General features: G+C 41.7%; 4 protein-coding genes across 4 annotated transcripts; 1 reads left to right on the top strand and 3 right to left on the bottom strand.

The window, feature by feature from the left end:
• Positions 1–2,912: 2,912 nt before the first annotated feature.
• Positions 2,913–6,125, bottom strand: LOC130703125 (WD repeat-containing protein 75-like). The gene is made up of 11 exons (XM_057524728.2): positions 5,960–6,125; positions 5,700–5,889; positions 5,365–5,645; positions 5,124–5,308; positions 4,894–5,049; positions 4,616–4,833; positions 4,008–4,543; positions 3,758–3,945; positions 3,527–3,687; positions 3,276–3,470; positions 2,913–3,181 (listed from the first exon to the last, which is right to left on the bottom strand). Exons 1-11 carry the CDS (start codon positions 6,091–6,093, stop codon positions 2,933–2,935), a joined length of 2,493 nt encoding a protein of 830 aa, XP_057380711.2. The 5' UTR covers positions 6,094–6,125; the 3' UTR covers positions 2,913–2,932.
• A 212-nt stretch (positions 6,126–6,337) lies between these two features.
• Positions 6,338–8,390, top strand: LOC130703165 (uncharacterized). The gene is made up of 10 exons (XM_057524775.2): positions 6,338–6,531; positions 6,608–6,793; positions 6,869–6,943; positions 7,022–7,147; positions 7,212–7,328; positions 7,389–7,732; positions 7,800–7,873; positions 7,933–8,022; positions 8,083–8,222; positions 8,287–8,390. Exons 1-10 carry the CDS (start codon positions 6,454–6,456, stop codon positions 8,365–8,367), a joined length of 1,311 nt encoding a protein of 436 aa, XP_057380758.1. The 5' UTR covers positions 6,338–6,453; the 3' UTR covers positions 8,368–8,390.
• On the bottom strand, positions 8,391–17,143 carry LOC130703123 (CD109 antigen-like). The gene is made up of 29 exons (XM_057524725.2): positions 16,794–17,143; positions 16,142–16,462; positions 15,263–15,446; positions 15,032–15,200; positions 14,903–14,976; positions 14,796–14,847; positions 14,609–14,739; positions 13,670–13,849; positions 13,118–13,609; positions 12,840–13,055; positions 12,582–12,776; positions 12,328–12,515; positions 12,108–12,268; positions 11,924–12,037; positions 11,802–11,860; positions 11,571–11,741; positions 11,275–11,505; positions 11,092–11,223; positions 10,863–11,031; positions 10,533–10,804; positions 10,296–10,469; positions 10,098–10,225; positions 9,898–10,031; positions 9,584–9,819; positions 9,360–9,521; positions 9,106–9,302; positions 8,871–9,045; positions 8,708–8,813; positions 8,391–8,648 (listed from the first exon to the last, which is right to left on the bottom strand). The coding sequence occupies exons 2-29, from the start codon at positions 16,264–16,266 to the stop codon at positions 8,455–8,457; spliced, it is 4,821 nt and encodes a 1,606-aa protein (XP_057380708.1). The 5' UTR covers positions 16,267–16,462; positions 16,794–17,143; the 3' UTR covers positions 8,391–8,454.
• Positions 17,144–17,181: 38 nt separating this feature from the next.
• On the bottom strand, positions 17,182–24,319 carry LOC130702805 (CD109 antigen-like). Its single transcript, XM_059495453.1, has 26 exons — positions 24,182–24,319; positions 23,311–23,496; positions 23,076–23,244; positions 22,928–22,998; positions 22,814–22,865; positions 22,442–22,752; positions 21,909–22,385; positions 21,635–21,850; positions 21,369–21,563; positions 21,109–21,296; positions 20,881–21,041; positions 20,624–20,811; positions 20,340–20,510; positions 20,046–20,276; positions 19,849–19,980; positions 19,622–19,790; positions 19,269–19,540; positions 19,051–19,212; positions 18,858–18,988; positions 18,669–18,802; positions 18,375–18,610; positions 18,158–18,316; positions 17,883–18,079; positions 17,647–17,821; positions 17,465–17,570; positions 17,182–17,390 (listed from the first exon to the last, which is right to left on the bottom strand). The coding sequence occupies exons 3-26, from the start codon at positions 23,185–23,187 to the stop codon at positions 17,182–17,184; spliced, it is 4,455 nt and encodes a 1,484-aa protein (XP_059351436.1). The 5' UTR covers positions 23,188–23,244; positions 23,311–23,496; positions 24,182–24,319.
• Positions 24,320–24,713: the final 394 nt, after the last annotated feature.

Raw genomic sequence — 24,713 nt, 5'->3', positions numbered from 1 at the left:
CCTCATCCCCGTCATCGCCTCATCCCCGTCATCGCCTCATCCCCGTCATCGCCTCATCCCCGTCATCGCCTCATCCCCGTCATCGTGGAGCCGCGCCTTGTTGGTATTGTTTTGTTTTGTCTTGCTGTGTAGTGTATTGTAAGCTAACCCGTTGGCTGCCACCCATTTTTCTCCCATTTTTTTTGTAGCTGTAGGGACCGGCGGCGCTGTTCTACCCCTAGGTTGATCACCTATTGGGGTAGGGCAGTCGCCTGCGCCTTCGGGCGCTTTTAGGCAATGCACCAGCAGGGCCTTCTCTTTGTCGATTTGATGGTGGAATAACCCGGGGTGTGCATTCCCATAAAGGTTTCCACCATCAAGTCAGCCCGGGACTTGTCGAAAGACAAGTCCCCCTTGCATCGTGTTCCATCTGAAGCGATGGTAGCTATTGTAGAAGAACAACCTAAGGGTTGTAATGGCTTGGCAGCCAACGGGTTAGCTTAAGTGTTTGTATTTGTGTATGTGTCTATTTATGTATGTATGTAACTATTTATTTGTGTATGTTATGTGTTACTTGTAAATAGTGGAGGAATTGTGGGTGGAGGTGGGACAATACAAAACCAATTCCAATTATATCTTTGTGTATTTATTTTTAGTATCTAAGAAGAAATCAATTTCAAGATATGCCAACTTGAATTATCATTGAGTGATCCAAAGGCAACAATTACTTAACATAGAATATGATGTGCAAATCACTTTCTCAACAACACACTTTAACTTTCTGCCATTGCAAACTCTAATGTTTTAAGCATCAACTCAAGTAGTTTTTCCTAAGTCAATCCAAGTATTTTTCAAATTGCTCTGTTCCTACATTTCTGTAACTCTTCACAACTGGCATCTCACTAGTCGACAAATAGCTTTAAAAAATTTTAACTTCCAATATAATTCATTTTCACCACCAAAGCATGAAAACAAAGTTAAACAATCTATATTGGGCTGGCCAGCACTTGAATCAGATTCTTGCTCTTGGAAAGCTGCTTTCTGGAACCTCACTAACGACCCGAAGAGAATGTATCGCGACAACAGCTATCATCCCAGAATTCCAAGGATGAATGTGGGAATAAACTTTTGGTCCTAGCAAATAGACAAAATAGCAAAAGTTGAGATGTTAACGATGCATTCTTTTCATTCTTACCAATTCCTGGTTTTCCACGTCGACCAACAGATGATAAATCAAATGCCCAATTCACGCTTCACCTCCATGGAGTCACTTGTTCCAGCAACAGAAACAAAAACAAAAAGGTGAACATATTCCATAATGGAAAAGCTTTACCTGGATCAACTACGGAGGGTGTAGGCAATGCTCGACAACCAAAAGGGGACCATGCCATTCCTGTAATTTGTGGCTTGACACATGCTAGAATGCTTTTACGAGATACGTTTAAATCGAAAATTCTAAATTTTTGACAAAAAGGCTTCGGCCGAGGCAAGGACGGATTGGCATGTTCACACGCTTCAACGAGGCAAAAGCATTAGTGTGAAGGCAAGTTTTTTCTATAATCAACTAAATGTACGAGTACGTAAAATTGGAAAAAATAACGTGAATAGGGTGTTTCTGATTTAGGACCCAAATAATTCAAAAAAGACATTAAAGTAATAAGAGTTTTAAAAAACGAATAACGGTGTCAGGAGGTGCTTCGTCACCAATACCACATTTACAATGGCGGAAGCACTGCAGACGAATAGTTATTCCAGTGGCGTTGCCAGATCGGGACCAAAAACCTTAGAAAGAAAAAAAAAATATAAAATAAAATAAGCCCAATGGCCCAACCAGGTCCAACAAAACTCTTGACTTGGAATTTGATTAAAGCTATCGGTAAAATCAAAATTAAACACCAACTTTGGTTCTACGAGGAGTTTCCATGAATTTCTAACTAAACAGAACAGTGGCTCTAGCTTTACTATTTTAAATTCTTAATTTAAAACTCTTATCACACGTAGAAACGAAATCTGTTTTCGGGATCCTGGTTTCATTTTAAATGAGAAGGCGAATAGTTTTCTATATTTAATTTTTAGCAAAGAACGAAATAAGCCCGACTCTTTGGGCAAAGTTTTGCTGCGTATAACCACTAACAAAAAACGTCATCTAGCCGTAATTATTTGTCCAGTGGTAAATTGACAGAATCTGTTATAAAACATCGTGAATAATGTGGACAATGTCTGAGCAATACGTACGTGCAAGCGAAACAGGAACAATGAGTTCTTGTGAATGTGATAGTACTATACTTCACAAAGTGGATATGACAATAAGATTGTGTCACTGTTAAACATCACATATAAGATGAGAATGCCAACCAAACAATACGTGAAATATACCTTGCCACGTGTAGTCGCTTTAGTCAAGCCCAATTTTTTTTTTTGCAAAATCATCTACCAAAGTCCAATTTCCACTCCCACCAAATGGCTCCCATCTTCCGTTTTCCCGAGAAATAACAAACATTTGAACACGAACTGAGCGTAGAATTGTCCCAAGATGGAAACATTAGCAAAAAGTTTTTAGTTCTCCCTCCCTTAATTGTAAAATATTAAATTTATGTTTAGTTTTCCTGACGTCCTCCACATACATACTCTTTGCGTAGAAGCCACCTTGCTTCTCCTGTTTAATCATGACCACCTGCATTTCACTGCATCATCCTCCGGAATTCCTGCACTAATCCCTTGCACCATGCAATTAAAGTTTTTTAATGTTTGGCTACCAGAAACCTAGCTAACATTCTGAGTCAATTCATTATCTTGTTTTACCTTTTCCTAAGTGCCACTTAACAGCACCGTGTTGCTGAAGAGGATGACTATAAACAGGATAATTTTTTGGAATTTTTCTAGGCGGAATTTGTCTTCTTGCACAGAATATCAAAACGAATAAAGCCAGGAGACAATTTTAAAATGTGTCAAGTTATTTCACAGTCTCAACCAGCCATTGGCAATCCAATGTCAATAATTTCTGTAACATTGTTTCTTCACTGAAGTCTTGCGTTTTAGAGTCGATATGCCCGTTCGATAAAGGCAAGTCAGTTGTTGTACGATCCACGGAGTTCGCTTTTGCAGTCACCGCTTTAGGGCCATGCTTAATCATGAGGTCACTCATGAATAAGCTGCAAATTCTAGACATAGGGGGTAAGGCAGAAGCCGATGTCTCCAACAGCTAAATTCCATGAAATGAAAGGGCATTTGCCACAGAATAAGAGACATAATGAGTTAAAACAGAATGTTTTGCAATGAATACATTAATAACTAACCGATTGGACAGATTCGTATCCTTGAATACCGCTCGTCTGGTGAATGACAGGTACCAACTGTTTTGCAGCAGAGATCTGTTTTTGCGCTTTCATGGCAGCAAATGGTGTCCAAGGTAAACTGTCCATGTGAGAAATTGGAGTCGTCAGTTTCTGGTTGAATCCAGAGCTGGATACGTCATCCACACAAAAGAATTCCTGGAATTCAATAACATTATTTATCTGGGAAGTATTCACATAATAGATAATTTTACTTGTTGATCATCGACAATCAAAAGTCGCGAATTTATGAGCCATTCTGGCCCACTTGCCAATGGATTCGGACGCGGAACAAATAATGCCGCAATCGGTTCCGAACTGTTGATTTTTGGAATAGAATGTACCGGCTTCGAACTCGAAGGAGAAAATACAAACACTATTTAAAAAATTAGAGAAAATTTAAACATTATGATTAATCAAATGCGACTTCATAAAGCCTTTCGCACCTTCACTATTTTGCAAAACAGCTGCCATGTAGCAAGATTTGGGATCAGGCACCAAACACCTAACAGAACTTTGCAACCGTCCCACCTTCCAAACCAATCCTTGGCTGATTACGTCCCAAGCGTAAAGGGCTGACTTTGAGGCACAAACAAGGTAGCGAAAGCAGTGATCCCTCCCGAATTCCATTAACCTAAAGACGAGAAAATCATGAGTATCATAAAATAAAAAAGGTAAGTGAAATTTTAAAACTACTCGATGGGTTCTTGCACGAGCGTATGGCTGAGAGTCGTGTTGAGGTTGATGGACGTTGGATCCCATAGAGTAACAGTATCTTGAAAGGCGATGGCCATTAATGACCCATCTTCGGAAAACGAAAGAGCTGAAGGTGTGAGTTTACGGAAATCTCCAGCAACATCACAAGACCAGGATTCTTTCTGTCGATAAATGTCGGTGTCGTCGATCAGCCGCCAAATTTTAAATTTAAGATCGCAGCCAATTGAGACGAGACAAGGCATTTCAGTGCCTAGTAATCCTGGCTGGAAGGAAAGGGCAGTGACCCGGTCCTGGTGCGGCATGGTTACGTCAGTGTTAAGTTCATAGTTGGCTTGAACGGCATCATACCGCCAAAACTTTAAATTCATGTCGTGATAACCAGCTGACATGTTTGACCAGACTTCTAATGTTGCTAGCCACTCGCCGGTGGGCGAGACAGCAACTCGCAATATTTCAGCGTTTCCTATTACGAGATTACGCTCATCGGTCAGTACGTTACGGTTGGCCACATCCATCTGCGAGAATTTTCAAATCGCTCATTACTAAAAAAAAACAAAGGTAATTATAAGAAGGAATTATTTCTTTACATTGAAAATTAAGGCATTTTTTTGCGGATCAAAAAGCTGAAGGAATCCAGCTTGTGCATTGAAGAAAATTCCACGACTTCGTGGATCAAAAACCAGGCCAGTGGGCATTACTGATTCTTTGATTGGTTCAGTGTCTGCGAAACTTCGGATTGGATCATGTTTAACCAATCCAATGATGGCCCGGTTGATTTTGTTGGTTGAATCAATGAAACGTATTGCTAAATCACAGGAAAAACGAATAAGTTATGCAACAAAGACCTTAAACAAACGATAATTACCGTTGTCAGAGTGAGATGTGGCGACGCATATGTTGTCCGGGGCATTCACGATATATTTGATTGACGATCCCATACGTGGTAAAAATTGTTTGCGAGACATGCCAAGTCGCCATTTTACCATTACTTTCTCGGATCCCCCACTATAAAGATATTCCCCTGAATATAAAAAAAAAAATTATGAAAATGTTCTAGAAATAATAAAATATTTGCAACTATTGTAAGGAACAAACCTTCGGTGGAAAAACAAACAGAGTTGACAGGTAATGTATGCCAGTGATAAACCGTTTTCACTGGTCTAGACTTGTGAACAAAGTCATGCCAAATAAGAATACGTCCTGAAATATCTCCTGTTGCCATGATGAGTTTTTCACTGTGTAAAGCAACACATGTGAACTTTCTTTGGTCGGTCATGTGCCTACATGAAATATTCTGAATTAGTTACTTTTCAAAAATACACAGTAGTTAACTTACTTTTTATCAACACCATTTGTAATGTCTTTAACAACAACACTGTAGTCCTGCAGGGCTACGACAACTAATGACCCATTACCTTGGCTGCAGCCAAAAGCAATAGTATGAGGTGCGCTTATAACATCAGCAAATAGTTTCCTTGGACGTGTGTTGTTGTCCACTATCCAAAGTGATGACATGTTTGTAGCATATGCTGACGGTGTGGCTACCAGAAATTTGCCATTTCCAGGGTAGTGAAAAGAATGAAATTCTTTTATGCCAGCTACGACGAGCGGCACTTTCTGAAAAAAAAATACTTAGCTATACACCAGAGGAAATACTAACTGCAATCCAACCTTGATCATGGTTCCATTGTTGATGTTCCATTCAATGATTTCCCCAGAAGCATCACATGACAGGAGGCTGTTGTCATCTTTGATTGCCAAACCAATTACATCAACAGTATGTTCCTCCAAACTATGAACTTTGTCCGCTGATTCGACGCTGTAAATTCCTATTTGCCGGCCGGATGCAATACATATGTACCTGTCAAGGAAATGAAGTAATAAACAAAATAAGATGAAAGCATCTTGGGATGATAGCAAATCGATCTTACTTGGAATCATTGGTGAATACGGGTGGTTGACGAACAATGTCAGCAGCATCTTCGAGTTTCTCGATCACAATATTCGATGAATTACTTTGGGCTTTATCCGGACCACGTGTTTTCTTATTCGCCATTTTCACCATTTTTACCCAAGCGAAGAGAAAGAAGACGAACAAGGTTCGTCTGCTAGGAATACCAGTCTGCGCTTGCGGGGACTATAAAATCCGCATAAGCTTGAAGAGAAACGCATAAATGGCGGCAAATATAATTTGGAAAGAAAAAAGTCAGAAGTTCCCAATAAAAATAGTTGATAAGCTTTGAATAATAAAGCACTAGACAGAAAAATTCTTATTGGTTATAATTAAGAAATATTCTGTCAAGCAACTAGTTTCTATTGCCCCATGTTGTACTCCTTAAACTACTTTATGTTTCCCTCCTAAAGTCACCCAGCAACTCAATTCCATTTCACCTACTCCTCCATGTTTTTCTACTGAAGTCCAAAGATGGAAACAGCACGTGCCGTGGTTTTCGACATTCGTGGCGGGGGAAATAACGATCTAAGCTACAGTTTTTCGGCTGAGGTATATTTGTAAAAGAATTAAATTCTGGGGTCTGGGTTTGTCTAAATTTGATGCTAAAAAACTATTCTATATCCAGGCTTTGTATGAAGTGTCTCTTCTTGCTCATGCTGGTAGTTGCGGTAATGTTGCCTTCCTGAGTGTGGTGCTCATGGGAGAAAAAGGTTTCGAGCTCTTATTGGACATGCACTCTTTGATTGAACTTGACCTATCTTTCAGACGCTCCTTTGGAAAGTTAAAGCACCTTCTGAAAATCTCCAACCAGGTATAAAACTTAGCAATTTCAGTGCATATTTAAATTAAATAAGAAATAACTTTTATTGTATTTTTATCCATTCAGAATGCAATATACACATCTAAGAAGCCATTCGAATCCATTTTAGGGGACCTTGTAGACCAATTCAAAGAAAAATGTGTATGCCTGTTTTCCCTCGATTTATCTTATATGAATCATAATATGACTCATTTATCTTGATACAATTGTATCTAACAGAGGTACTGCATTGCATCAACTCAACTGGAGATTATCATTGTCACCAAAGTAGCCAGAGAAAAAATCCTGAAGGAATTGGGAACCTTCCTCGCTAATGTTCAGTGCTCTCAGTTGAATGCAGTTGTGGTATTTAGTTGAATCAGTTTGAGATTTGTGACACTAAATTGTTTTTCATAATTGTCACGTAAAGATAATTCATTTAGCTTCAACTGGATCCTCGGTGCAGAGTGAAACGATACAAGAAACGCGCCCAAAGTTGGTCTGGCATGAATTAGGGGAAGAAGGGGATGTTAAACTTTTTTTTAAGGTACAAAAAGATTATCACGTGTTAATAACAATTAAGATAGCACGTTCACTTACCCTTTAGTCTTGGTTGACGCATAAACGTAAAAACTGGAACCTAGAAATTACCGACTCCAACGGACGGTGCGAGTGGACAACCAGGATTGACATCGAAGATCTAGTCTACGACCTTAAAGGATGGCCCTATCGAATTTCCGCCGACAGGAACGACTCAAACGGAATAGGAACCTTTGACGATGGAAACATCAAAACGTTAGGAATCCTCAAATGGTTGAGAAGTGATGGTGTACCGGCATGGCTGATGTACGGAATGCCCAGACGTCTTTTACCAGCAAGCGAAATGGCCCATGATGAAGAGGCTTCTAAAATCAACAACGAACAGTTTTTCTCCCTTTCACGTTGGCTAGCGTAAGTAATCAAAATTGGGCAATCGTAAAATTGTATCTTGTTCTAATACCTCGATTTGGACCAACAGTAGAGAAACTCTAGTTGCCCTTGCCATGCTCGTGCCCGCCAAACAGGCCATTGATTACTTCATTCTCACCCCAGGTGCTAAAATAAGAATTTATTCAATCAAAACAAAAGCTCGAATTTCAGTTTGGTTAAAGGATCCGACGGAAGTTTATTGATGCGAAGCATTGCTCCACAAGAAGTAATATTACCATCGCCAATGTGCCTCCCTGTCGTCGAACCTCAAGGCATTCGTCTCTTTGCTTTGGTTTTTTCTTTTCCCTCTATTTTTTTTTTTTTTCGTTTAGAGACCGAATCCGAATTGTTTACTTTGAAAGAGAGGTGCTTTGAAGAAGTTCATTCTGCTTACCTCCAGCTTCCGGCACATTCGTTCTGCCAAACGGATCAGTCTAACATGGTGGAAACTATTGAATTTCATGCACTCACGGTACATCAAAAAATATTCTTACCTTTTTAATTTCAAACTAACCTTTTCCCATACTGACTGGAAGAATATTGAAATGACTGGAACTAAACGAAAAGTGAATGCTCGTGGTAAAAGTGTTAGTAAACCAGTGCGCAAGAATACGTGAAAGAAGAGTGCACCATTCCAGCCTTCATACGAAAAGATAGAACTGTATTCTTTTTAAAAAACTTAATTCGTTTCAATACTCGCAAAACTAGGAGGCTGACCAGTGATGGTAAATAAAAGCGGATATTAAAAGTGAGTAGAAAACGACAATAGGATTGATGTTAATGACTACTGGTGCCGCGCTAAAATACGGGCAATATGGACACTGGTAGCTCCCACACACTTCACAAATGTCCAAGACGTATAGCGGCGTCGCGTTGAACACTTGCATTTCGAAATGCTCTGACGAAACCAAAACAATTTAAATTTAAAAATCCATTATGTTGTAGTTATTTAGTTACCAGGTGAATGAGATTCGTACACAATGGCTGACCGGTACATGGTCCCGTTGGCGACCGGGAACCAGCGGCGAATAAGGTAATTGAAACAGAGCCTCTCTGGCCCTACCTGTTGGGTAAAATTGATACTAAAATAATATCCTATGAAGATGTAAAAATATTCTACTTTATCAAAGGTCCAGACGATTTTTTGATCAGTTACAAAGACGTCACGAAGAAAATTGAATTCTTTGTGGATTAGAACTTGATTTGCATCGGATTGAACGATCCTGTATCCGGATGGAAGTTCCACTTCTAAAGTGGTGGCGCCACTCACCGGCGCTCTATCCACCGCCAGCCACCTATTTAAACAAAATTCTGTTACAGTTACGTTTCTTTTTGAAAGGGAAAAATCCATTTACTTGACACAAGCATCGACGGTGATGTGAGATTTGTTGCGGAAATGGCTGTACGTCTCTTCCACGTACAAATCAAAGTAACGTTGTCGTGGAAAATCTCTCAAATCTTCCCAATCGACGCCGTATTGAACTTTGAGTTGCAAAACAGCCTGCCCAGCTCCACGTCCAATGACGTTGACGTGACCCCAGACATTCGGTATCTAAATGTAAATTTTTGATTATTATTCTTTTTATTTAAAGAGGAAAATGGGACAGACATCCATTTGATGGACAGTGGCCAACGTGTCGCTGTTAATTTGCATCAATTGCGTAGCTTCAGGCGAAGCGGATGCTTCCACAACGACGCTCATATGGGTGATGTCACGTAATCGTGCTCGATAGGCGTATTCGGTGAGTGCTTCCATAGCAACGATGCTATCCTAATAAATAAAAAAAAACTGGCTAATCACAATTTCAGGAAAGAAAAATTCAAATGACTTACGTAAATGGAAACGAAACCGCCGTCGACCATCCGCATCGTGTTGAGCCAATTGACGACCCTTTCTTGCAGATCGCCGATGCCGTCGCGAGTCAAATAGACGAGCAGAGCGTACGATGTGGCCTCAACTGCCACAGCGTCTTGATGCATGGGCAAACGAGGCTGAAGGAAAGGCCTCTGATTCTCGTAGAGAATCTTATTGGGAGGCACAGGTTGTCGGGACCAATACACCATACCATCTAGGATGCGATAAAGAAGAGAGCTATACTCAATCATCGCCAATTATCCAATTGGGGAAATGAAAATTAAAAACTCACCGCTTTCCCGTCTCAAACTGTGCAACCGGCCAAAAGCAGCTTCTTGTGCTGGACTACTAACCGATTGGAGGGCGTAGGCCACAATCGCCAACTCGTATTGATCTGTCAAAATATCTAGTATTCTTTCCAGATAGCTAGCAACAACACGGAACGGTAATGTTAATGACGCTTTTATATTTTTTTTTTTTTAATTTCTTTACCGAGCAGCTCGATTTTTGGCGGACGCGACAGCCACTTTAATAGATCCATCAAGACTTTCGGTGCATGCACCGAGTGCGAGTAATACGTGAGCAGTTTGTCCGCCCTTGTACGTCGAATTATACATTGGCTACAAATTATAAGAAAATTACTAAAAATGATGTTTCATTCAAGACTGAAAAGCGGAACAGTGCACTTACAAGGATTCGTCGATCCAGAGGCGCAATGTAATCTTCCGTTTCACCGAACGATCCATCACGACGTTGAAATTGAAGTATCCATTTGACTGAGTTAGTCATCAATCGCCGATCGACGTAGTAATGATTCTCCCAGTCTTGGAATTGAGATTGACCCAAGATTCGAATCACCCACGCCTTTATTAAAATTTAAGTTAATGAATCATCAAATTTTTGAATTTCAATTGAAGGCAAACTAACCGTGACCCAAACGTTGGGTTTGGAACTGGTGTGTGCACGGAACGATCCATCGTGATTGTACAAACGCATCAGCTCTGCCATTTGAACGTTCATATCGTTCAGTCCACTATACAAAACATCTGATTGCAGTTGATTGGTCAATCGCAGGTAATGAAGACTCCATAAAGTGGTTGCCAAATTGAATAAATTCGCTTCTGTACCACGTAGAGACCGGCTGAGTAAAGACTCGGTAGTGACGGGCGTCGATGGAAACACCGGACCAAACACATCGCCTTAATTTTCAAGAATATTCGTCAAATTTTTATGTGGAGCAATAATGGCAGAACGTACCACATAACGTGATGGATGCTCTCGGACTGCCGAAGACGTAGCGACGGAATTTCGAGTACGGAATGATGGGCGACTCTTCGACGGGGATGTCGAGGAAACGTAATACATGGGCGCGATTCTTCAAGTCCAGCAACAACGAAGTATGTCTGCTGATGGTGGCTCCCTCAGGCTATTGAAAAGTGAATCTTAAAAAAAGAAGAATTATCATTAACTAAAAGAGAAAACGCACCAAAACTTCCAAGCCGATGTCGAGATTCTGCTCAAAAATGTGACTCCACACTTGAATTTTGACCGTGATGCTTCCCTGCTCGATCTGCGGAGCAATCGGCATGTAAACTTCGGTCGTGGCTCCTCCTTTCACCTAGCGGAAAACGTGAGAACTCGCACGTGCATTCTACATTAAAGTGTTTACCGTGACCATGTGATGGCGCTCTGCACACACAAGACTTGGCCGATAATGACCCACTTCACCATGAGCTTCCGTTTCAACGAAACAATAATCGGCGGACGCCTCTAAGATGATGAGACCCATCGTATCGGTGGGCAGATTGTTGATGAATAAAAGTCGAATGCCAAGGGTCTCACCACGCCGGATCGAACTGGGCGACTCGACCGAAACGTAAAAAGGTAGCGATCCTTCGTACTGAATTTTAAATTTTAATTGAATAATACTTTTTAATATTTTCATGGTAAATGAATAAAACTAACCTCGACTACGTCATCGACAACAGTAAAACCGAATTCACGATGGAAGGTGAATGCCGTGAGGAACCAAACTTCGTTGGTTAGGGCGACAGACCGATCGTTGAATTCGAAACCGTCGTCCGTGACCGGAATGTCGTACCAAGCCCAATCTCCATCCATCCAGTCGTAAAAATCCTGCAATATTCGATATGAAGCAAATTTGAAACGAAAATTGTAAATTGCTAATTGATTTACGTGGAAGCGATTCCTCCTCAACATTCTGAAATCCATCCGATCGTCTTTTGTTAAAGGACCTGCATTACAAACAGGTCAGAATTTTCAAATCAAATAATTAAGTTTCAAAATTTAAGACTTGCAGTCATCCTCGTCGGATCCATCAGCACAGTCCGATTTGCCATCACATCGCTGATCTCTGTGGAAACATCCGGCGGCCATACAAGCTTCGTAACCGTTGTCTTTATTACAATTCACTGGAACAATTGTGGAAAAGGAAGAATAATCGTAATTAATTTAAAACTATTAATTATTCAGGGAACAGACCGATATCGGGATATTGACTGACACGTGCGTCGGTAAATACCAAAAGGCCGGCCAGATTCAACGTCCGTTTTGTGTCCGGTCCTGGATTAGCCGCTTTGAAATATTGGCTTTGATCGGCTTTGGCTCCTTCCCTATCGGTCCAGGTAACTCCACTAACTGATCTAAAACGACGTATTTTTAATACATAAATTTTTTCATATTACAAGAGCCGCCTCCCAACCTGGTGAAAGGTTCCAGCTTGTAAAGAGCTCGAATCATCCGACTGTGCGTGATCTCGTTGTCCGCCTGGAACATGTAATGAGCCGAGCGCAAAAGCGACACGCCCGTGAACGCACCCGGAAGCGTCTTAGTAACAACCTGCACCGTCAATTTGCTGTGATCCTTGGTTTGCACCATGGTCAAATTCGTCTGCAAAAAAAACGAATAAATGATAAAATTATAATTTTAATCAATCCAAATATTTTTCTAGATAACCTTGTAACGGTTGATGCATCGGACGGGAATCGTGACAGAGTCTGCCACCAGATCTCCGAGGGGGCTGACAATCATGGCTACCAACTTGAAAGTGGGCGCCATATCGGTAGAAACGGGCACAGAGAAAGTCAACAATTTCTTTGAATGTTCAAGGTTCTCTGTCGCGCCGTGAACCAACAAACCTTTCGACGAGATCTTTTAAGTAAACAATTTCAATATTATGAATTTATTTTAAATGATTTAAATGATAGCGTTTACGACGTAGCTGTATTCCTGGAATGCAAAATTGCTCCTCAAGTGGATGGTGGCGTAATGGCCGAGGATCCCCTCCTCCGTGCTGGTCGAAACGTGCACGTAGAAATCACCGAGCGAATAGAACGGGATGGCCTGTTGCTCCGTACTAACTTGATCGCCTTCATCGTCTTTGTAAATCGCTGTTAATTTCAATGACGTCGTGTCTTTGGGTACCGTAAACTTTAAAACATTTAAATTCATATTTAAAATTTCAAAATTAAATAGAAATATTTTAGAATTACGCGAAAATGATGGATGCCCAATTCGCGGAAATTCTTGTACTCGGCGTCTTCCATTTGACGATCCATCCAGACGTCGAATGGATTGCCGTAATAATTCGGCACGTCATCGGATGTACGTAGATATTCACCTCGACGAGGTACCACAATTTCCGCAAGTGTTTTTAGCAGACCGGTAGATGTCGTGACGACCGGCCGGATCGTCAGAGTAGCCCCAGCTAATTTCTCTTGTGGCAGGGCTTGGTCGTCGTCGTACATGAGGTAAACGTGTCCTTCGAAAGGCATTCCAGGTTTGAAAACGGCCGTTTTAGGTCCAGCGAAGTGGAATTTCAACTGGGCGCGGATGATGCGCGTTTCGATGAACCCGTCGCGCGCTTCACCTTCGTAATGATGGTACAACGTCATGGCAACTCGAATGACCCAGCCGGCCAAGCTGCGAACGCCTACGGTGCTCTTGACTTCTTCCAGTTGAACGTCGTACGTAAAGTCATACGTCTGATTTTGATATTCCAAAGAATTTATGCATTAAAAATGATGTTTTTTAAAATTTAATACCCAGGGAGGAAATTCTTGTTTGATAAAACGGAAATCGGCCAGTGATGAGTTGACGGGCCGTGCGTAGACTTGGACGGTGATGTTGCCACTGGCCACTCTGCCTGAATGAAACGAAGTTGTAACAGCGGCTGTGTAGCTTTCAGCCGAGTCCAGGACGTAGGCCGGAGCCGAAGGGATAACCTAAATGTTAGGTTTTAAAAATAATATTTCATGCACATTTAAATTGAATTATTCACTTTAGGAAAGATGTGAAATTGAATTTGGAAATACTTTGAAAACTCGCGGTGAATAATAAAAAAGACATTAACTTTATCGGTTACAATGATAGCCCGCAAAATGGTGTGCGTCGCGAATGCTCAAGGTGGTCACGTTCTCAAAGACAAGCCACGTATGCGAGTCAATGGCCAAAATTGTGAATTCATTCAGCCTCAACATTGACCTGCTGATTGTTTCATACGAAATCTCTAAAACGTGGTAATATCTTTTGATGTACTATATACAGGTCCATCTTTAAAAAAAAAAAAACATTGAACATGTTGCCTAATGTTTTCTTAGATGTAGTTCATTATGTACAACTTTCGTTTCAACTTGGCTTTTTAGAAACTCTTCATTATTGCCCACGGCGCTTAGCAGAACGTGATCGCCATTTTTTAAAGGGTCTTTTTGGAGGAGGAGAAATTTGTTAGTCTTACTTTTTAAGCCATTGTCTCAGACTCTCAGTTTTTGCTAATTGGAGATTTGCAAATGATAGCCCTCAGGTGAAATACGTTATTTTACTGAAGGACAACATTAATATTTTCTGAATTCGAAGAAGCTGCGAAATACTTGAATTGGGCTGCATTCCTTTTAAATTGGAAAAGCAATTCATTTGTGAAACACTCTGCAATTGGCTTAACTAATATCCCGACAACGCAAATGAAAGAAAATGTTGATTTTTACGTCAAAAAATCTGTAGTAGAAGCGTTCGACGATGATGTGGTGATCGTGGACTTGCGACAGAGCCTCGATGCGGATCGTCCATTTGCCTTCACTTGGGAACGTCGGCAGTTGGTACGTTAACGTCACAACACCTAGAAATTCCATTTACAATTTTCATTTTAAAAACGATGAAATCTGATTTAGGTACCTGTGGTTGGATAACGAGACGGCCAACGCCTCATGACGAATCCTTCAGGACTCTATGCCACAAAAGATTAGACCTTGAAATGATTAGGATTTGAATTGATATCTTACCACGATGTAGATGGTGACTGGATCTGCGTAAGGTTTGAGGTCCACCAATTGGGTAATGATGGCACGGAAACGAACTAATAACGAGCATGAATTAGTAACAAAATTGAAATAAAATTAAGTAAATCAAACCTTTCATTTCATTTTTGTAGATTTTACGGTTAGTCTGGACTAGGATGGAGAGGAAATCTGGATGGAATTCCAACAGGCCACGTTTAGAAAAGATGGTCTTTTGAGGTTGCAAGAGATCGTATCCGTCCAGCTTCAAACGATACTGGCCGGCTGTTAGCGTATCTGGAATCTAATTCATGCATAATGGTCAGGTATTGTACGACGTACGATCATAATAAGGTAAGCAAAAACCTTCATTAAAAGGTTACGACTCGTTGCAGAATCGACCGTTTCAACAGCGGAAGCCACGTGTTGTCCGCCATCTTTGGTAATCAACGCTTTGACCATCATGCCCTCCGATTCGGGCAAAACGACCACGTTGACACGGTAGACGGTGCTGGGACGTACTATCCTCGAGGCAGTTGCCACAAAGCTCCTTTCGAAAATAAAAGTCGTAACACTTGAACTAAAAATAGCAAAACAATGTGCTGACAAAAGGGGCGGTACCACCGCGACGGATGATTTCAACATTTTTTTCTTTTTAATTTTAAAGAAAGGTAAATTGTAGACATTAAATGCCATTCGTACGGTTCGTACCTTGAGTGATGACTGTGCGTAACAGTGGATCATTAAGAGCCCTACCGTAAGTGTTTTGTTGACCATCAACTCGGACTGTGGATATGGGAGAATATTATGCCAACATCGAGGAGTTTAAATTAATTTTTTTTTTTGGGGGGGGGGGGAGGAAGAGGGGAGAAGAAAGGCTTAATGAAAATCAGTTCGTCCAGCAGCATTAAAATTATTGTGATGTACGGAAAGATGTATACTATCTTCTCGTATTGACCATCACGGATCAGGTGTCTAGACCAAGGGCGGGGTGCCAGTCACTCATCTTGCCACTCGCATTGTATGCAATAACATCGATAAATACGAAGAAAACAAGTGGGGGGGGGGGAGAGGGGAACTTGTCTGAAATGCTAATTTAATCAAGAAAAAAAAAGTGAAAGGGGGAAGAGTCGGACATCATCTCCCGCATTGAATACAATTCATCACCGTTAACTTAAACATCGAGTAAAATTTCATAAAACACGAACTTAAAAATTCAGTGAATAAGTTAAAGGTTATAATTACGGTTTAACGTTGACAGTCTCCTGACGTGTTCCAGAATGCACATCATCGTCTTGGCCGTTAGCGAGGTCGTTGCATATCAGAAGAAGACCCAACGTCAACAGCAAGGCCATCAGCGAGTTTTTCATTGCCAAACACACGCCAACTCGATTACGTGTATATTTAGGGGCGATTTGGAAAAACCCAACTTCACTTTCATATACGTCAAGAGTACAGGCAAATTATTCCTCTCGTACAATGAGGTACCAGTCGCTAGTGGTGACGAGGTTGTCGTGTTATGTAAAAAAAAATCTCGTCGACCTGGATAAGGAATTGCCAATGGAGCTTTTTTTCCAAAAAAAAAACAAAACAACCATATTTAAATTTTCAACGACTCTTGTCTAGTGCAAAATAATAAAGTCAGTGGACCGGTCGGACGGGATTTTCGAAAGAAAGTCTTGAGTAGTTGACATCATCCGCATAGTTACACAAGAAGTTAAACCTTTCTTTACATTTAAAGTCAAAATGTATTCCACCAACCACGTGCTACCAAGCTCATTAAACCCCCCCCCCTATTCATATTCTTCTACATAATAATAACTTGCATATGACGTATCAACGTCGTGTGCCACTTTCAGCCAAAATATCGCGAATTCTAACTCGAGAAATCACTTACCGTACGTTTAATTCCAGTTAACCGATGATGTTAACAACTCGCACTAACGAAACAGGAGGAGAAAGCCGACCAGCGGCGCAACACAACGAGAAAGCGACCGTTCAGGACAATGTTCGCACAGTACACTGACGCGGGCAAAAAAAAACATAAAAAAGGTTACAGCATCTAGACCCTTTCCGAATACACACACACCCAACTGGTGAATGTCGAACGAAAAAAAAAAAAGGGGGAAAGTTAAACACAAAAATATGGAAGGTACAGGGGGTGTGGCATTGGTCGGTCGCACGTGTGTGCCAGTCACCTGTACACACACACATAAGCCAAGCGGCAAATATATCAAAGGTAAAGCCATAATATGTTTAATTTTACGTAGGATATGTGACGTGTTCTACGCTACATCATTTGCATAGGTGAGTTGATGACAACTCGCTAGAAAGTGAATGACGGAAAGAGAAGCGAACAGAATGAACGGAGATTCAACAGAGACGGGCGCCCTACTAAAATAAGGGCAATACGGACACTGGAAGCTACCGCACACTTCGCAAATGTCCAGCACGTAGAGTGGTGTAGAATTGAACACAACCATTTCAAAATGTTCTAAATTTCAAGCGTTTAAAAACATTAAAATCAATTATTTTAAGCATGGACCAATGAACGGAAATAAGTCTTACCGGGTTTGTGCGACTCGTAAACAATTGCCGAACGATGTAACGTTAGATTAGCCACGGGGAACCACCGATGGACCGGATATTTGATGCAAAGGAGCTCCTGGCCAACCTGTTTATTTATTTTTTTTTGCACAGTAAAATGAATTAACGAAACTCGTTTTGCAAGCGAGACGAATGGTTTTTACTTTATCAAAGATCCAAACAATTTTGTCGTGCCCGACAAACACATCGCTAATGAACGTGTAGTTGTTGCTGACGACCAACTCATTGGCATCAGATTGCAGGAACATGTAGCCCGATGGAATTTCGACTTCTAACGTGGCTGGACCGCTCGTTGTAGTTTCATCAACGGCCATCCATCTGTAAATTCGCAATCGGTTAACGGTTAATCGAGCGAAATGTTTTCTACGTTTATCTTGACCTGACGCAAGCTTCGGTAGTGACGTGAGATTTGTTACGGAAGTGGCTGTACGTTTCGTCGATATGCAAATCAAAGTAACGCCTTTTTGGAGTGTCTTTCAGCTCGTCCGAATCGATGCCGTACTGCACTTTCAATTGCAAAACAGCCTGGCCAGCACCGCGGCCAATGACATTCACGTGACCCCACACGTTTGTAATCTGTTAAAGAGAATAATGAAATTAACTTTAAAGAAACGTGGATTATTTTTTTAAAAAAGAAAGAAAAAGAAAACTGACATCTATTCGATGGATGGTGGACAAGCTTTCGCTGGATATGTGCATAGGATCGCCAATCTTCGAAGCGGACGCTTCCACAGCGATGGTCATGTCGGTGATGTCACGTAAACGCGCACGATACGCGTATTCCGTAAGAGCCTCCATAGCCACGATGCTGTCCTACGATTACGAAAACATTTAAAAAAATTCTGAATTGAAATGGATGTAGCGAAATTACGTAGATAGAGACGAATCCACCATCCACCATGCGCATCGTGTTGAGCCAACTGACGACCCTCTCTTGCAAATCACCGATGCCATCACGTGCTAAATAGACGAGCAGAGCGTACGATGTGGCCTCAACAGCCACAGCGTCTTGATGCATGGGCAAACGGGGCTGGAGGAAAGGCCTCTGATTCTCGTAGAGAATAGGATTGGACGGTACGGGCTCTCTCGACCAGTACACCATTTCCCCTACAAACACGAATTTGTATGAAAAAGAGTTTAAACAATTGAAAATTGGAATTTTTACCATTTTCACGCCTCATTCCGTGTAGCAAATAAAACGTGGTTTCTTTGGTGGGGGTGTTGGCCATCGACAGGGCGTAGGTAACAATGGCCACTTCACTAGGATCGCTTAATTGAGATATGCTTCTTTCTAGAAAACTAAAGATAAAATCAAACAATTGAAATGTCATTATTCAAATCAAATGCAACTTACTTGACTGCATTCGCTTCGACTGTTGCCACAGTGACTCTTAACGCTCCTTCGAGGCTTTCACTGCATTTCATCAATGCAATGAGAACGTGGGCCGTGAGGGCCACCTTATGATGCGTAACATTGCCAGTCTCCTGTAATTTAAAAAATGAAATTATTTTTAATTAAAAAATAAAACTTAAAACGTGGCACTTACTTGACGTAATTCAACAAGATCTTCTGGCTCATGAAAACTGCCATCGCTCGTTTGATGGCTCACAATCCATTTAACGGAGCTGGCCAACAATCGCCGATCGACGTAGAAATGATTTTCCCAGTCTTGAAATTGCGACTGGCCCAAGATTCGAACCACCCAAGCCTTCAATTCGATGAATTAAACACACATTGAAAATTCTCACATGTAGGCAAACTAACCGTGACCCAAACGGTGGGTTTCGAGTTGGTGTGGGCACGGAACGATCCATCGCGATGGTACAAACGCATCAGTTCTGCCATTTGAACGTTCATGTCGTTCAGTCCACTATATAAAACATCTGATTGCAATTGATTGGTCAATCGCAGGTAATGAAGACTCCATAAAGTGGTTGCCAAATTGAATAAATTCGCTTCTGTTCCACGTAGAGATCGGCTTAGTAAAGACTCGGTCGTGATGGGCGTCGATGGAAACACCGGGCCAAACACATCGCCTTTATTTCCAAAGAAAAAAAAAGAAAAAATGTCGTTAATGAAAAAAAAAAAAGGAAAATTGTGAAGTGAATTTTACGTACCACATAAAGTGACAGAAGCGCGAGGACTTCCGAAAACATAACGACGGTTTTTCGAGTAAGGAATAATTGGAGATTCTTCTACTGGAATATCGAGAAATCGTAACACGTGGGCTCGATTCTTCAAATCCAAGAGAAGGGAAGTGTGTCTGCTGATTGTTGCACCTTCGGGCTTACATTTTTTAAATATTTAAACAAATAATTAATCAAATCCAAGTATGTACGCGTACCACAATCTCCAATTCGATTTCGAAATCCTGCCGATTAATTTGACTGACAGTCTGCAATTTGATTGTAATTACACCTTGGTCCACTTGAGGAGCAACTGGCACATAAACTTCCCAGTATGACTGCGGCTTGACCTAAACAACCAAACAGTGATAACTTGGAAATTATTTCAAACAAAACGTTTGAGATCAGGACAGACAGCGATCATGTGGTGCCTCTCTCCACCGTCAAGTTGTGGGTGATAATGTTCCACTTCACCAGCAGGTCCAGTCTCAACAAACTTGTAATCATCAGACGCTTCCAAAACGATAATGGCCGTCACTTCTTCCTGGAGCAAGTTAACGGCCATTAAACGCAGGCCAGGGGTTTCTCCACGTCGGATGAAACTGGGAGATTCGACCGTAAAGAAAAAAGGTGGCGATCCATCGTACTACGAACCATCAATCTACATTCAACTGATTTTACAAAACAATTCACTTTCATTATTAATTACCACAACAGTTTCTTCCAGCATAGAGAAACCGAGTTCGGGATGAAAACTGAACGCGTTGAGATGCCAAATTTCATCGGTGACGGTGACCTCACGATCGCTGAACTCGACACCGTCATCTGTTGTGGGAATATCGAACCAGGCCCAATCGCCATCGAGCCAATCGTAGAAATCCTGTCTGACATGTTTCATTCACCGACTTAGAATTGATTGTCTAAACTCTTTTTTGGAATTGTTCAAAGTTGTTACGTGATTACGACTCCATCTCAGCATCCGGAAATCCACACCGTCATCATCCAAAACACCTGAGTAAAGTCATTATCAATAATTGAATTTCGATTGAAATGTGAGAGAGACTTGCAGTCGTCTTCATCTGATCCATCGACGCAATCCGATTTGCCATCACATCGTTGATCTTTGCGGAAACATCCAACAGCCATGCACGACTCGTAACCATTGGTTGCATCACAATGAACTGGAACAATAATAAAATCATTAACTTAATAAAATATATGGCAACAAAAGAATTTGGAAATGGACACACCAGTTTCGGGATATTGGCCGACAACGGCATCAGTGAAAACCAATAGTCCAGCTTGATCCATCGTCCGTTTCGTGTCCGCTCCTGGATTAGCTCCTTTAAAATATTCAGTCCGATCAGGTTTCACTCCTTCACGATCTGTCCACGTCACTTTATGCACAGACCTAAATCGTATGTAGAAAAAAAAAATCCAAAAATTCTCCAGAAATAATCAATTTAAATTCAATTTACTTAGTAAACGGCTCCAATTTATAAAGAGCTTTAAGCACACGACTTGGTGTCAGCTCATTATCCGCCTGGTACATGTGATTCATGATGCGAAGAAGCGAAACTCCAACAAACGATCCTGGACGCGTCCTCGTCACCAACTGGACCGTCTCTTTCGAATGATCTTTCGTCTGCACCATCGTCAAGTTCACCTACCAAAAAAAAAAAAAAAAAATTTCCCTTTTCTTTCAAACCATTTAACGCCAACAAATAATGCACAAGACCTTGTAACGGTTAAAGCTCTCGACGGGGATGGTGATGGAATCTGCCAAGAGTTCGCCAGTGGGCGTGACGACCATGGCGATCAACTTGAAAGTGGGCGCCATGTCGCAAGAGACGGGAATGGAAAACGTCAGCAGTTTAGTCGGATGAGGATGACTCTCCGTGCCACCGTAAATGACCAACCCTTTCGACACCACCTGATGCCATTATCCAACGTGTTAATCATTTAACTTTTATTTAAAAAAAAAAAAACAGAAACAAAACTCACCACGTAACTGTAAAGCTGAAAGCCGAAATTGCTACGCAAATGAAGGACGGCATTCTCACCGAGCTGGCCATATTCGGTGCTGGTGGCCACATGGACGTACATGTCATTGTGCGAATAGAAAGCAACGGCTTCCAACTCGGCCGTCGCTTCATCGCCTTGCTCGTCCTTGTACGTGGCTGTGATTCGCATCGTCTTGGCGTCTTTCGGCACAGACATCTAGTCAAAGCCAATCAATTAATGTCAGCGCATGTTGCACACGTCACCGTCTACGTACAAGGAAATGGTGGACGCCCGTTTGGCGAAATCGATTAAAATGAACGTTTTCCACTTGCAGTTCCATCCATTCGTCGAACTCGTTGCTCAATTTATTCGCACGTGCTTCGTGATCTTTGGCCGGCACGACAATGTCCGGCAGCATTTTCATCTGGCCATTTACGGACGTGACGACGGGTCGAATGGTTAGAGTAGCACCGGCCAATTTGTCCGGCGCCAGGGGATGGCCATCGTCGTACATGAGATACACATCGCCCTCGAACGGCATTCCCGGCTTGAAAACAGCCGTTTGGGCGCCAGCAAATGCAAATTTCAGACGCGATCGGATGATGCGAGTCTCGACATGCCCATCGCGGGTTTCCCCCATGAAATGGCTGTGCAAGATCGACCTCACTCGGATAACCCAATCGGCCAACGTTCCAACACCCAAACGATTTCGGACGTCATTCAAATTCACATCGTACGTGAAATCGTGATTCTATGCATTTAAAGTTAATTAAAATTTCATATTTTAAAAATTGAATTTTCTTTTACCCAAGGAAAATGTTCGCTCGTAATGAATTGGAAATGAGCTGCGGACGCGTTGGCCGGACGGGCGTACACTTCGATAGTTAAATTGCCGCTGAGGACGAACGATTGATGAAAGGACGTTGTCATGGCAACGCCGTACGTCTCGTCCGACTCGGGCACAAAAGCCGGCCCAATGGGGATCACTTCGAAGAACGGGATGTAATAATGTTCCACTTGGATGTTGTGCTCGTGGACCTGCGACATGGCCTCGACGCGGATCGTCCAATTGCCGACGCTCGGGTTCGGCGATAATTTGTACGTTAATGAAGCCACGCCTAATTTTTGTAATTAACTTGTTAATCGATTTATTTTGAAATGTGTGTGTGAGATACGTACCGTTGGTAGGATTGCGAGCTGGCCAGCGACGCATAACAAATCCTTGAGGATCCTAATTCATTGGCTAAATAAAATTTGAATATTTATTAATTGAATTGAATTAAAATGAAATACCACGATGGAGACAGTGATGGGATCCGTGTACGGTTTCAAATTCATTTGCGTCAGCAATACCCGGAATCGAACTGGAATTAAATATTAATGAATTTTTTTTCTTTTTCAATTTGCAAATTGAAAAATGAATCATTTTAATTTCATATACCGGTCATGTCGTTGCAGAAGAATTTGCGATTAGACTGGACGACGATGGACAAGAAATCAGACTGGAACACGAGCCGACTCTCTTTAATGACGACGGCCTTTTGCGGATGCATCGGATCGTAACCCTCCAATTTCAATCGATAATCGCCATCTGTCAGCGAAGCCGGAATCTAATCAATTCAAATGACACGCGTTTTAATAGAATCGAATTGAATTACGAATTTGCGACAACTCACTTTGAGCAAGAGGTTGTTGCTGGAACCAGCCTCGGCCGACTGAGTGCGGTCGGACGCAACGTGTTCGCCATTGCCTTTGGTAATCAACGCCTTAAAACCAAGTCCGGAGAGCCGGGCAACACGACCACGTGCACGCGATAAATCGTGTTGGGACGAAGGATCGACGCTGCCGTAACAACGAATTTCCTTTTTTTGAATCAAAATTTTTAAAAATTCAGGCCAGCAAAAAAAATAAATTCTTTATGGCAAATTCAATTTTTCTTTGTCAAGATAAATAGCGGATATTTGTTATGATTTCTTTGAAACCGCATTGAAAAAAGCGCACGGTAATTTCGCCCGGGGGCTTTTCCCAGAACGGCCGTTGATGACGGGCACTAAAATTTCCGCCGCAAATGACGACATACATAGCAAAAAATAATAAAATACAAAATATAAACCATTTAACAAAATAAAAGAGCCGCCCAGTAACAAGGGCCGTGAAGTACATCGAGCCCCCAAAGGGCTTTCTGGCCCTATTCCTGCTAAGCTCTCTTTCGTCATTCCACATTTGCATTCAAATCATTTGTTTGTTTTATTGTGCATGCCTCTCAACTACTGAACGAAATTTTCTGATTTTTTTTTTTTTTTTTTTTAGAGCCTTTGACGTTAAGATTCATAACTCAATTATTCATTTTCTCTATGGCAGGGCCGTCACGGTCAAGTTCGCAACGGGCTCCACCGCCAAGGCCAACACAAATTCAATGGGCCATTTACTGAATTTGCATAGATAAACAACAAATTCTTTGCAAAGAGTTCAAATGAAACGAGATCAAAACTGACCTTGGATAAATGAAAATGAAAAAAAAAAAAAAAAAAAAAAATTAAAACTTACGGAGCAACGAGACGATCGGCAGAGTCTGGCGGATGGACGGAATAGCGTCCGGCATTGTTCGAATCGGCCGACGTCACAATCACAGACTGTGCGGCTGCGGTCGTGATCGACTGGATCAAGATGACCACCACAACCAACGTCTTCATGGCACAAAGAGATTCGAGTACAACGAACTTGAATCGGATGCCGGCCGTGCCCATCAACGGAAGATGAAAGTCAGCAGCGAGTGCAGCCGACAGCACGTCCTTTCGCCAACTGTTTAGCTCGAAAGCAAAGCTCGTCCTACACACCTGCGTACACACACGAGGGTCTAAGAAAGAAAAAAAAAAAAAGGAGACTAAACCGCACATTACGTCACATGCTCTCCCCAACCCCTCGTCTGCTGTACAAACAGGCCAATAATTGCAGATGGCGTTCGTGTCCTCCGGGCCACTTTGGCGGCTTGTCTATGAAGAACAAAAAGAAAAACAAAATGGAACGAAAATTACCTGATATCGAACAAAGTGCAATTTGGCCAGCTGATGTTGTTGTC

The sequence above is a fragment of the Daphnia carinata genome, chromosome 5, assembly GCF_022539665.2.
Source record: "Daphnia carinata strain CSIRO-1 chromosome 5, CSIRO_AGI_Dcar_HiC_V3, whole genome shotgun sequence".
In the NCBI taxonomy this organism is placed as follows: Eukaryota; Metazoa; Arthropoda; class Branchiopoda; order Diplostraca; family Daphniidae; genus Daphnia; species Daphnia carinata.
This window is presented reverse-complemented; position numbering and strand designations above follow the sequence as displayed.